General features: G+C 40.7%; 1 protein-coding gene across 1 annotated transcript; it reads right to left on the bottom strand.

Moving 5' to 3' along the window:
* Positions 1-10,692: 10,692 nt before the first annotated feature.
* Positions 10,693-13,306, bottom strand: RTL4 (retrotransposon Gag like 4). Its single transcript, XM_010370845.2, has one exon. The coding sequence runs from the start codon at positions 13,080-13,082 to the stop codon at positions 12,150-12,152; it is 933 nt and encodes a 310-aa protein (XP_010369147.1). The 5' UTR covers positions 13,083-13,306; the 3' UTR covers positions 10,693-12,149.
* Positions 13,307-13,739: the final 433 nt, after the last annotated feature.

The following is a 13,739-nucleotide window of genomic DNA, read 5'->3' as shown; positions in this document are numbered from 1 at the left end:
ACAAGCCATGGTGGTTTGCTGCACCCATCAACTTGTCCCCTACATTCGCTAATTATGCTAATGTTATCCCTCCCCTAGCCCCCCACCCCCCACAGGTGATGATCCCCTCCCTGTGTCCATGTGTTCTCATTGTTCAACTCCCACTTATGAGTATAATGTGGTGTTTTGTTTTCTGATCTTGTGATAGTTTGCTGAGAATGATGGTTTCCAGCTTCATCCAAGTCCCTGAAAAGGACATGAACTCATCATTTTTTATGGCTGCACAGTATTCCATGATGTATATATGGCATATTTTCCTAATCCAGTCTATCATTGATGGACATTTGGATTGGTTCCAAGTCTTTGCTATAGACTGCCATAATAAACATACATGTGTAAGTGTCTTTATCATAGAATCATTTATAATCCTTTGGGTGTATGCCCAGTAATGGGATTGCTGGGTCAAAGGGTATTTCTAGTTCTAGATCCTTGAGGAATCGCCACACTGTTTTCCACAATGGTTGAACGAATTTACACTCCCATCAACACTGTAAAAGCGTTCCTATTTTTCCACAACCTCCCCAGTATCTGTTGTTTCCTGAATTTTTAATGATCACCATTCTAACTAGCATGAGATGGTTATCTCATTGTGGTTCTGATTTGCATTTCTCTAATGACCAGTGATGATGAGCATTTTTTCATATGTCTGTTGGCTGCATAATGTCTTCTTCTGAGAAGTGTCTGTTGATATCCTTTGCCCATTTTTTGATGGGGGTGTTTGCTTTTTTCTTGTAAATTTGTTTGAGTTCTTTGTAGATTCTGGATATTAGCCCTGTGTCAGATGGACAGATTGCAAAAATTTTCTCCCATTCTGTAGGTTGCCTGTTCACTCTGATGATAGTTTCTTTTGCCGTGCAGAAGCTCCCTAGTTTAATTAGATCCCATTTGTCAATTTTGGCTTTTGTTGCCATTGCTTTTGGTGTTTTAGACATGAAGTCTTTGCCCATGCCTATGTCCTGAATGGTATGGCTTTCTTCTAGGATTTTTATGGTCCTAGATCTTACATTTAAGTCTGATCCATGTTGAGTTGATTTTTGTATAAGGTGTAAGGAAGGGGTCTAGTTTCAGTTTTCTGCATATGGCTAGCCAGTTTTCTCAACACCATTTCTTAAATAGGGAATCTTTTCCCCATTGCTTGTATGTGTCAGGTTTGTCAAAGATCAGATGGTGGTAGATGTGTGGTATTATTTCTGAGGACTCTGTTCTGTTCCATTGGTCTAAATATCTGTTTTGATACCAGTACCACGATGTTTTGGTTACTGTAGCCTTTAGTATAGTTTGAAGTCAGGCAGTGTGATGCCTCCAGCTTTGTTCTTCTTGCCCAGGAAGAACAAAGCTTCTTGGGCAAGAAGCTTTGTCTTGGCTATGCAGGCTCTTTTTTGGTTCCATATGAGATTTAAAGTAGTTGTTTCCAATTCTGTGAAGAAAGTCAATGGTAGCTTGATGGGGATAGCATTGAATCTGTAAATTACTTTGGGCAGTAAGGCCATTTTCACGATACTGATTCTTCCTATCCATGAGCATAGAATGTTTCTCCATTTGTTTGTGTCCTCTCTTGTTTCCTTGAGCAGTGGTTTGTAGTTCTCCTCGAAGATGTACTTCACATCCCTTGTAAGTTGTATTCCTAGGTATTTTATTCTCTTTGCAGCAATTGTGAATAGGAGTTCACTCATAATTTGGCACTGTTTGTCTGTTATTGGTGTATAGGATGTTTTTGATTTTTGCACATTGATTGTGTATCCTGAGACTTTGAAGTTGCTTATCAGCTTAAGGAGATTTTGGGCTGAGATGATGAGGTTTTCTAAATATACAATCATGTTATCTGCAAACAAACACAATTTGTCCTCCTCTCTTCCTATGTGAATACGCTTTATTGCCTTCTCTTGTCTGATTGCCCTGGCCAGAACTTCCAATACTATGTTGAGTAGGAGTGGTGAGAGAGGGCATCCTTGTCTTGTGCCGGTTTTCAAAGGGAATACTTCCAGCTTTTGCCTATTCAGTATGATATTGGCTGTGGGTTTGTCATAAATAGCTCTTATTATGTTGAGATATGATCCATCAATACCTAGTTTATTGAGAGTTTTTAGCATGAAAGGCTGTTGAATTTTGTTGAAGGACTTTTCTGCATCTATTGAGATAATTATGTGTTTTTTGTTGTTGGTTCTGTTTACGTGATGGATTATATTTATTGATTTGCATATGTTGGACAAGCCTTGCATACCAGGGATGAAGCCGACCTGATCCTCATGGATGAGCTTTTTGATGTGCTGCTGGATTTGGGTTGTTAGTATTTTATTCAGGATTTTTGCATTGATGTTCTTCAGGGATATTGGCCTAAAATTATCTTTTTTGTTGTTGTTGTGTCTCTGCCAGGGTTTGGTATCAGTATGGTGTTGGCATCATAAAATGAGTTAGGGAAGATTCCCTCTTTTTCTATTGATTGGAATAGTTTCAGAAGAATGGTACCAACTCTTCTTTGTACCTCTGGTAGAATTGGGCTGTGAATCCATCTGGTCCTGGACTTTTTTGGTTGGTAGGCTATTAATTATTGCCTCAATTTCAGAACCAGTTATTGGTCTATTCAGAGATTCAACTTCTTCCTGGTTTAGTCTTTGATGGGTGTATGCGTCCAGGAATTTGTTCATTTCTTCTAGATTTTCTAGTTTATTTGTGTAGAGGTGTTTATAGTATTCTCTGATGGTAGTTTGTATTTCTGTGGGATTGGTGGTAATATCCCCTTGATAATTTGTTATTGCATCTATTTGATTCTTCCTTTTCTTCTTTATAAGTCTTATTAGCAGTCTATCTATTTTGTTGATCTTTTCAAAAAACCAGCTCATGGATTTGTTGAATTTTTGAAGGGTTTTTTGTGTCTCTATCTCCTTCAGTTTAGCTCTGATCTTAGTTATGTCTTGTCTTCTGCCAGCTTTTGAATTTGTTTGCTCTTGCTTCTCTAGTGCTTTTAATTGTGATATTAGGGTGTTGATTTTGGATCTCTCCTGCTTTCTTTTGTGGGCATTTAGTGCTATAAATTTCCATCTACATTCGGCTTTAAATGTGTCCAAGAGATTCTGGTATGTTGTGTCTTTGTTCTCATTGGTTTCAAAGAACATCTTTATTTCTGCCTTCATTTCGTTATGTACCCAGTAGTCATTCAGGAGCAGGTTGTTCAGTTTCCATGTAGTTGTGCAGTTTTGAGTGAGATTCTTTATGCTAATTTCTAATTTGGTTGCACTGTGGTCTGAGAGACAGTTTGTTGTGATTTCTGTTCTTTTACATTTGCTGAGAAGTGTTTTACTTCTAATTATGTGGTCAATTTTAGAATAAGTGCGATACGGTGCTAAGAAGAATGTACATTCTGTTGATTTGTGGTGGAGAGTTCTGTAGATGTCTATTAGGTCTGCCCGGTCCAGAACAGACTTCAAGTCATGCATATCCCTGTTAATGTTTTGTCTTGTTGATCTGTCTAATACTGATAGTGGGGTGTTAAAGTCTCCCTTTATTATTATGTGGGAGTCTAAGTCTCTTTGCAAGTCTCTAAGGACTTGCTTTTTGAATCTGGGTGCTCCTGTATTGGGTGCATATATGTTTAAGATAGTTAGCTCTTCTTATTGAATTGATCCCTTTAGCATTATATAATGGCCTTCTTTGTCTCTTTTGATCTTGGTTTGAAGTCTGTTTTATCAAGACCAGGATTGCAATTCAGCAATCCATGCCTTTTTTTTTTTTTTTTTTTTTTGGCTTTCCATTTGCTTGACAGATCTTCCTCCATCCCTTTATTTTGAGCCTATGTGTGTCTTTGCACATGAGATGGGTCTCCTGAATACAGCACACTGATGGGTCTTGACTCTTTATCCAATTTGCCAGTCTGTGTCTTTTAATTGGGGCATTTAACGCATTTACTTTTAAGGTTAATATTGTTATGTGTGAATTTGACCCTGTCATTATGATGCTAGGTGTTTATTTTGCCCATTAGTTGGTGCTGTTTCTTCATAGTGTCGATGGTCTTTACAATTTGGCATGTTTTTGCAGTGGCTGGTACAGGTTGTTATTTTCCATGGCTAGTGCTTCCTTCAGGAGCTCTTGTAAGGCAGGCCTGGTGGTGACAAAATCTCTCTGCATTTGCTTGTCTGTAAAGGATTTTATTTCTCCTTAAGTTATGAAGCTTAGTTTGGCTGCATATGAAATTCTGGGTTGAATATTCTTTTCTTAAGAATGTTAAATATCGGCCTCCACTCTCTTCTGGCTTGTAGGGTTTCTGCCAAGAGAACCACTGTTAGTCTGATGGGCTTCCCTTTGTGGGTAACTTGACCTTTCTCTCTGGCTGCCCTTAACATTTTTTCCTTCATTTCCGCCTTGGTGAATCTAACAATTATGTGTCTTGGGTTTTCTCTTCTTGAGGAGTATCTTTGTGGCATTCTCTGTATTTCCTGAATTTGAATATTGGCCTGCCTTGCTAGGTTGGGAAAGTTCTCCTGGGTAATATCCTGAAGAGTGTTTTCTAACTTGGTTCTGTTCTCCCTGTCACTTTCTGGTACACCAATAAAATGTAGATTTGGTCTTTTCACATAGTCCCATGTTTCTTGGAGGCCTTGTTCATTTCTTTGCAGTCATTTTTCTTTAATCTTGTCTTCTCACTTTATTTCATTAATTTGATCTTCAATCACTGATATCCTTTTTTTCTGCTTGATCGAATTGGCCGTTGAAGCTTGTGTATGCTTCATGAAGTTTTCATACTGTGGTTTTCAGCTCCACCAGGTCATTTAAGCTCTTCTCTACACTGCTTATTCTAGTTAGCCATTAGTCCAACCTTTTTTCAAGGTTTTTAGATTCCTTGCCATGGGTTAGAACATGTTCCTTTAGCTCAGAGAAGTTTGTTATTACCGACCTTCTTAAGCCTACTTCTGTCAATTCATCAAACTCATTCTCCATCCAGTTTTGTTCCCTTTCTGGCGAGGAGTTGTGTTCCTTTGGAGGAGAAGATGGGGTCTGAATTTTGGAATTTTCAGCCTTTTTGCTCTGGTTTCTACCCATCTTTGTGGTTTTATCTACTTTTGGTCTTTGATGTTGGTAACCTAAGGATCGGGTTTTTGTGTGGATGTCCTTTCTGTTGATGTTGATGTTATTCGTTTCTTTTTGTTAGTTTTCCTTCTAATAGACAGGTTCCTAAGTTGCAGGTCTGTTGGAGTTTGCTGGAGGTCCACTCCAGACCCTGGGTATCACCAGTGGAGACTGAAGAACAGCAAATATTGCTGCCTGATCCTTCCTCTGGAAGCTTTGTCCCAGAGGGGCACCTGCCTGTATGAGGTGTCTATCAGCTCCTGCTGGGAGGTGCCTCCCAGTCAGGCTACACGGGATCAAGGACCCACTTGAGGAGGCAGTCTGTCTGTTATTGGAGCTCAAATGCCCTGCTGGGAGAACCGCTGCTCTCTTCAGAGCTGTCAGGCAGGGACTTTAAGTCTGGAGAAGCTGTCTGCTGCCTTTTGTTCAGATATGCCCTGCCCCAGAGGTGGAATCTAGAGAGGCAGTAGGCCTTGCTGAGCTGCGGTTGGCGCCACCCAGTTCGAGCTTCCCTGCTGTTATGTTTACACTGTCAGCATGGAACCACCTCCTCAAGTCTCAGCATTGGCAGATGCCCCTCCCTTCACCAAGCTCCTGTGTCCCAGGTTGATATCAGACTGCTGCGCTAGCAGCGAGCAAGGCTCCGTGAGCATGCGACCCGCCGAGTCACGCACAGGAGGGGATCTCTTGGTCTGCCCATTGTGCAGACAGTGGGAAAAGCGCAGTATGCGGGCAGGAGTGTACCGCTCCTCCAGGTACAGTCACTCAAGGCTTCCCTTGGCTAGGAAAGGGAAATCGCCCGACCCCTTGTACTTCCTGGGTGAGGTGATGCCCCACCCTGCTTTGGCTTGCCCTCCGTGGGCTGCACCCACTGTCCAACCAGTCCCAATGAGATGAACCGTGTACCTCAGTTGGAAATGCAGATATCACCTATCTTCTGCATCAATTTTGCTGGGAGCTGTAGACTGGACCTATCCCTATTCAGCCACCTTGGAAGCAAATCCCCAACTACATTTTTAAAGTAATGTGCTTTGTATCATGAATTTCAACTCAGTGAAGACACCTGTGGCCTTCAAGGAAGAATGTACAATGACTTTTTTTTCTCAAGGTGTGGACAAAACCCAGAAAGGCCAAAAAGTTTTTGGAATCATTTTTGTGAAGTATTAGTAATAAAAAAGAAAATTGTATCTTGTTCAAATTTATTTAGTGCCCACACCTGGAATGCTGGGTACATTTGTGATGATTGTCATTTGCTAAAGACAGCAGAGCTGGTGAAAGTTTGGAAAGGGCATGATGGGTGATTACTGGTCTAGATGGGTGAATACATGAGCATACACTAAAAAGGTGAGGACTTTTCAGCCTAGTACACTAACCTGGGAAGGACAGGTGGTATAGTAGTGAAGAATATGGCTTTTTCATCAGAGAGACCCAAATATGAATCCTGGCTCTACGACCTATTAGCTAGTGACCTTGGACATGTTACTTAAACTCTGTGAGTTTACTTGTTTTCACCTATAAAATGAGAATATTGATAGTGCATTTCTCATGAGGCTATTGTGGAAATTATGCACATAATTCCACCACTCTTATACTTGGCATATAATAAATGCTCAGTAACTTATTATTTCAAGACTCTAAAACCATGTATAAGATGACAGCATCAACACAGACTCCTTCATATCCTGGAATAATTGAATGGAATGAGGGATGCCTTTACATTATACATAGGTGAAGTTAATGCATGTAAAGGGAAGTCTGATTTAAAGGGCAGGTATTAAACATGTGGTCTCCATTGCTCCATGAGATGTTACAGGCTGAAAACAAGTAGACTTAATAAAAAACTCATGGATGATATAATTATCATAGGCAATTAAGGGAAACATGATGTTTGATAGTTGTTCCCAAACTCACGGTTAATGTCAAAGAGAACAAGGCTATCTTCTCATAAATTCTCGACAGAGTCAGATTGTTAGACCGGATATTCCCTGAGGTTGACACCATGAAGGGAGTTCTCAAATTTAAATGGCTAACTGCTGTCGGAATTAACCAAACTCTTATTTTAATATAGATTTTCCAATGACCATGGCAGATAACAATAATCAGAAGACATTGAAATTGTCTGCTGGCATTCCTGCAGGTACTATAAACATCATTTTTCAAAAAGACTCAATGGCTTTGTATGAAGAGCTACTGAAATATAAAGCCTTTATGTTAGTCAGAAACCTTTGTTAAAATCCTAACTCAACAAGCAAGAGCCTACCCAATCAGATAATGTAGATTCAGTGTATTTTTAGAGGTGTCAAGGAATTTTCCCCACCTCATTAGAAACAGAAGCCATTGATTTATTTCATGCTTCCTTTATAGGCTGTCGTTTAAAACAAGAATTTCAATCAGTGGTTATGTGAATACCAGTTACTAAAGTAGCCTCTCTTCATGAAGTGGTTACAGGATGTGTAACTGAGCAAGTTATGGTAATCAGGAAGGGTGTGAATTAGAGAGTTTCCCTCTTCTATCAGATATCACAATGCTCTGGCATCAAAAAGATATGCTTTCAAATTCTAGTTCAACCACTTACTGCTTGATGAATTTGGGAAGGTTGCCTAACTATTCTAAACCTTAGTTTCATCATCTTTAGATTGAATTTATAACACCTATCTCATAAAGGTGTGGTGAGCATTAAATATCAGAAATGGATATTCCATCTTTCAATGATATGGTATTTAAATAGGCATTATTAATAAAGCTTTCAGCACAGTGCCTGGCATAAAGTAGGCATTCACTATTAGTTCCCTTTCCCTAGATGTCCCCAACCCACATTTCATGTCTAAAGGGATGAGTGTTCTATGTATAGGGAAGACTAAAATTCTACATAGTCTTTCACTGGGTTACTGTGGAGCAAATGGGGTTTTTGGAATACAGTCACAACTGACTTATTACTGAGTTGGCTAGATAAGAGAACCAGGGCCATCTAGAGTAAACACTAGAAATCAATGAGCAGGAAGCAAGTCCAAACAGACCTAAGAATCACAGCCAATACCAGGAAGTTATACCAATAAGCATGAATGCTCAAAACCATAGTGGCTGTAAATGATGGGACAGTGTGGTCTGGGTACTAAGACAAGTTGACCAAGATAGTTCTCCTGACTATACTAAATGGTGTAACTCACTTCTGGGACTCTTGTTTTTGAAATGTGGTCAGTGACTCTTACCACAAGATGACATCAAAGATCCATGACACTAAATTCCCTTGAAGGTTTTTTCCTTTGAAATAACTCTTGTTTTTGAAATGTGGTCAGTGACTCTTGCTACAAGATGACACTGAAGATCCATGACACTAAATTCCCTTGAAGATTTTTCTATTTGCTTGGCCAAATGAAATTTGGACCATCATAGGGAGGGAATGAAATGGCCACCAATGTGAGAGGGCTTTACAGATATGAACCAAGCACCCAGAGCCCTTTTAAGGGCATGAGATGTTAGATTTTGCCTAGATGGTGGTAGAAATTCTGTATAACCTAAATTATTTATTTTGCTTCAGAGATGACTATTGTGGTCATAGGCAAGAAGGTGTGACAATCATCATTCTAGAGATTATCTTCTAGAATTAAAAAAAAAGGTGGTATTTATTGTGTCATCCTGGATAAAAGTAAGGAAAGTGACAGTATGGGTCTTGTGCATTGTCATATGGACAGAATGGAGGTGATGAGAATGAGGCCAATCATATACTTCTCCCTCTCTAACGGTGCATTTCAGTGGCTCATGTCTACTGTCATGTGTTAAGTTTCCTCCATGACAGATCATTCTGACAGGTAGACTGAAATCTGAAATATTGTAAAAGGCAATTGCTTATGGCAGGTACCATGCTTCTGGATGTAAGTGAAGGTAAATGCAGAAAGTGAAAACTGTAGGCATTTAGAAATTTTATTACAGCTGTAGACAAATGAGGGAGATAAGGGAAGCTGGCTGACTGTTGAGGAAAAGTTCGCAGGGAGGCCAATGTTCAGTGGACTCACTATGATTCACAGTATGGTGCTGACTTTGCAGAGTGAGAATCTTATTTTCTTCAGTGTACTCAGAGGATATTAGAATCAGGAGGATTGGTACTATTTAAACCCACAAAAACTGATGTACAAGCCAAACACCAATTTATTCAATTATAATGAGAATTAACTCAGAAATAGGTTAGAACACTCATGTCAGCTGGTTAGCAAATTTTCTCTCCCTAACAAAGTTTATAAGGGAAACTAATTACAGTCAAATTACTTTGAGAGCATGGGATCAGAGCAATGGAGTTAGGTGACCATCTTAATGGCTGACACAAATTGGAATGGCCATTGCAGGGGTGGACATGCCAAACAGTCTGCTGGTCAACAACTCATCTCTGAATCTAGGGGGATTACCAACGTTCTGTTTAACTTCTTGCTTTTTTGTGCTCCATGAATACTATTCTCTTGTTAACAAATTCTTCTTCAGACTTACCATTAAATGATTAAATTATATCCTCCTGGGTGGCATCAATATGTAGCAGACGTGCTTCCTTAAAAAACAACCTTGTTTGGATCTGGTGGTTCCCCAAGCCTTTGCAGTTGCTGACTCCATCTTTGATTAGGTTATATCTCATCTGTTCTCTGTAGATTCTAAGTAGTTTCACTCTCAGAGGAATTCACATAGCTATTATTTCTTAGGACACACCCTTGTAACTCTCTTTATGCTAAATCATAAGTTATTCTAGTTGAAGTGGATGGCATATAATGGATGGTGTCACTATAACAAAAATTTTGAATTGGTAAAATAGTTGCTAGCTAGTAGGCAGTAAAGCATTATTCCAGCATCCCATTCATATGCTCAGTCTGGCTGTTGGATTGTATTTCATAGTGTACAAAAGGTCTTTGATTTGGAGCACCTCAACAAGGGACACCCAGAAGTAGAGGGCGAACTGAAGTTCATAGCCCTGGATTGGTTATATTTTCTGAGAGCCTATGAAGTCTGAAGATTTCTAAGGAAAGAAGGTAATGTTGCTGCTAAGAGAAAATCCAAATAGGAAATAAAATGATGTATCTTTGGGAAAGAACCCAAAATGATGAATTCTGGCCCTAAAATAAGGAAAGGTTGTTGATTAAGCCAACTGAATGCCCCTATCAGCATTCCAAGACCATACTGAGTTTGGTAAGGAAAGTGACTAGAGGCCATGAGGTTGGTCCTTTATTATAGAATTGATGGAGGTAGAACAAGATACTTCCAGGTAATTTCAGAGTCACTTTAAGTTCAATAGCTCTACTTGTTAGAGGATCTCATACAATCCCAATACTATAGTCAGAATTTCTTAGCATAACTGGAATATGTTCACTCAGGTCTCTGTTGTGGGAGTGTATAATGTGGTTGTACAGCGAACCATTGTTAAAGGAAACCCTTCGTGAATGCAAATAAGAATTGGCATAGTGGCTAGCAAGGCACAAGGTGAAAATATCTGTTTGTTGGTACTATGGAATCAGAGTAGTAAGGTCCTAGCTAGGTTTAAGTATTGTCAAAGTCAGCATAATTCTCCAGAAACAAAGCCAAAGTATAATGGCATTTCATGTTCTGAGAGGCCTTGATGGTTGCTAGAGAATATGTGATTACTGATATTTCTCCAGGATATACATTTTGGGGACATACATCAGCAACAAGAAGCAGGGAACAGAGGGCTGGTAATTACCAGCAAACAGTGATCATCACTGAATAGTTTTAACATTTTAGGGAGTTGTGCCTTTCTAGCATAATACTACTTTTGTTCAGAAGCATCAAGAAGCTATACACAAAGCTGGTGTGTACCAAGAATGAAACATAAGCAATAAAGCCCTGATTTCCTGAGTTTCATGCACAGATGGTTTTAATGTATGTGCCCCAGGATTTTTCAGATGAGATAGTGCAGGAAGTTGTTTGCCATTCATTGTTTTTTAAGATCCTCAATTAGATGAAGGACCTCAGAGGTGGTCCATAAAGGTAGAGCTCAATAGCAATGAGTAGTAACCCTAGATGGTGACTATATTGAGGCTTCTAGAGTCAGAAACTACTGCAAGGTCTGGTTGTCAGTCTTCAGTGGAGATTTATTTGGCCAGGTCCCTTGTCCAAGGCAGCAAGGGCATGCTACAGACACAGTAATTATGAGACATCATTCCCAACTCTCACTAAATACCTTTCAGAAATCTTATCCTAGAGCATATTGACTTGGCTATAAGACATGCTGGAACCTCAAGTTATTGGAGAAGAGAAGAGTAAGCTGGAATTGGTGGGCTTGGCTAAAAGAGTATACCTGCCTGATGGGCTAGCTTGCAAAGAAAGGGACCAACAATTCCAAGCAGTGTTGAAATGCCCATTCAATCTGGTTTGTAAATAGCCAGGAGATTCTGTTTGTTGGGAAAGCATGAGTCTTTAGATGGAAACAAAATTCATAGCTTTATGGAAGGGTGGCAAAGCTGTGGTTCCAGGAAGGTTGATTTATGCTGAAGGTAGATTCTAGTCCATAGGTGAAACATGGTCCAAGCTCTAGGAAGAGAATATTAGCAGAATAATGGAATGTCATTTGGACTTCAGTCAAAGGTCCTAAGCCAATAGGAAACTAAGATACAGACCAATAAAGGTGAAGGTAAAGGTAAAAGTCTTGGGCTCATTTCTAGGCACACGAGATCCAGGATTTTGGCCACAAACTCAACCCAGATGTCAATATTGGTCAGGATAAGGTTCCCAATGTGCTTCCAGAGTTATTTTCATTGGCTTAGACTGGGCAAAGTTTTGCCTGCAGGTTTTTGGTACTCTTGGAGAATTAATCCCAACTGCAGAAAGTACCTGTGAATTGTTTTCATTGTTCTTGGGTTAGGTTTGGTGAGGGGTAATTTGCCAATGAACAAGATCTGATTGTTTAAATTCCCCAAAGCGTGTCAGTTCATAACTGCCTATAAAGTGGTGTCACAGTTTCCCATCCATATTTTAAAAGTTAATGAAGGATATAAATCGGTAAGGCTGGGAGTGAGAGGGATATAAGTTTAAAAAGTGACTTTCCTGGTCTCCTCTTACTGGTGAGCTGTGTTATTTGTCGTTGCTGGAGCTCGAGAACGTTTGGCAAGGCAATCTCTTGTGAAGTGACCAGATTGGCTGCAGTAGAGGCACAACTGAGTTTCTTGCTGGCGGGCTCGTTTGGCTGGGGTGAGAGGCAGCTGGCCTTCTCGCAGTTGTATAGGCCCTTTCTTGGGTGGTGGATCTGTGGGGCTAAAGAGGGCTTGGTGCTGGATCAAGGAAGCCAACAATGGGAGCTGGGTCTCTGACTGTAGGAGCTCTGGCCTGTCACTGTGTTTCTTGTCCAGCTGAATGCACTGAGTGATCAGGTCTGGTAGATTGTCCATCATATCAGTGACACTCTCTTCATCCTGGTTGAGATCATCTACTGCCTTTTCGAACTGACCATTCTGATTGGTTGCATTACAGATCAGATTTTGAGCAAGGAGCTGGAAAGTAGTAGGGTCCTGTTGAGAGGAGTTGTCCCCTTTGTCAAACTTCGCATTCATCAGAAGGTTCATTTCCTGTTTTGTGGGTTTACCAAATGATTGCTGGAACTCAAGAACACAATTCTCATATTGCTTCAGTAAGGTACTCTTGTCAGGCCCAGATATGATTCCACAACTTTCTAACTGCTGAGATAGGTAATCAAAAAAGAGTTTGATCTGGGCATCATTTGCAGGATTAGAGATCTGGAGAGCTGTCAAGTAGGTAGTCACCTGAGTGAGGAACTCTGAGCGATTGGCAGGGTCACCATGAAACTGGGTGAGATGCTCGAGTGAGTTCAGTACAGGCATCACTGTGGTGGCCAGGGCAGGCATGACTTGGGCCCTTTTAGCAGTGTTCTCCGTGGTTGGATGCTGCATTTGAGGCTGCAGAATCAGATTCTCTGCCTGAAGAAAGGAAGGCTCTACCTGCAAGGTAGGTGGTGATTTTGTGCACTTCTCCATTATATCTCTTGGAATCAGGTGGGATTGAGTAGAACTGAGTACTAGTGCTGGAAACCAGTGGAGACAGTGGATTTGCTCTGTGATCAGAGAGGGAGCGTTATGAGCAGGTAGCCAAAGTTGTTAGCTGTGAAGAAGACACTAGGAGATACTAACAGCTGAACTGGAGAGACGCCAAAGAGTGTTGTCTGCCACTCAGTGTTGCCACTTCTTCAAGGAAAAGGCCAATGTTCTGCACATTTGGAAGAAATAAATTACCTTAGAACACATAAAGGACTTGGGATTAAGAAGATATGTACGAGAATAAAGAAGGCAGAAGAGTGATAGGGGACTGGGGTAGAGGTGGCATGGTCTTTGGATCTTATTTTAGTGAAGTAAGAATCTACTTAAGGGGGGCGGAGCAAGATGGCCGAATAGGAACAACTCCAGTCTCCAACTCCCAGCGCGAGCGACACAGAAGACCGGTGATTTCTGCATTTTCAACTGAGGTACTGGGGTCATCTCACTAGGGAGTGCCGGACAATCGGTGCTGGTCAGCTGCTGCAGCCTGACCAGCGAGAGCTGAAGCAGGGCGAGGCATCGCCTCACCTGGAAGCGCAAGGGGGAAGGGGATCCGTTTTCCTAGCCAGGGGAACTGAGACACACAACACCTGGAAAATC

The sequence above is a fragment of the Rhinopithecus roxellana genome, chromosome 7 (assembly GCF_007565055.1).
Source record: "Rhinopithecus roxellana isolate Shanxi Qingling chromosome 7, ASM756505v1, whole genome shotgun sequence".
Taxonomy (NCBI): Eukaryota; Metazoa; Chordata; class Mammalia; order Primates; family Cercopithecidae; genus Rhinopithecus; species Rhinopithecus roxellana.
The sequence above is the reverse complement of the archived record's forward strand: the minus strand, read 5'-3'. Positions and strand labels throughout refer to the sequence as shown.

Bases quoted from the DNA above. Each gene is read 5' to 3' on its own strand.
- RTL4 (XM_010370845.2), bottom strand. From the start codon at position 13,082: ATGGAGAAGTGCACAAAATCACCACCTACCTTGCAGGTAGAGCCTTCC.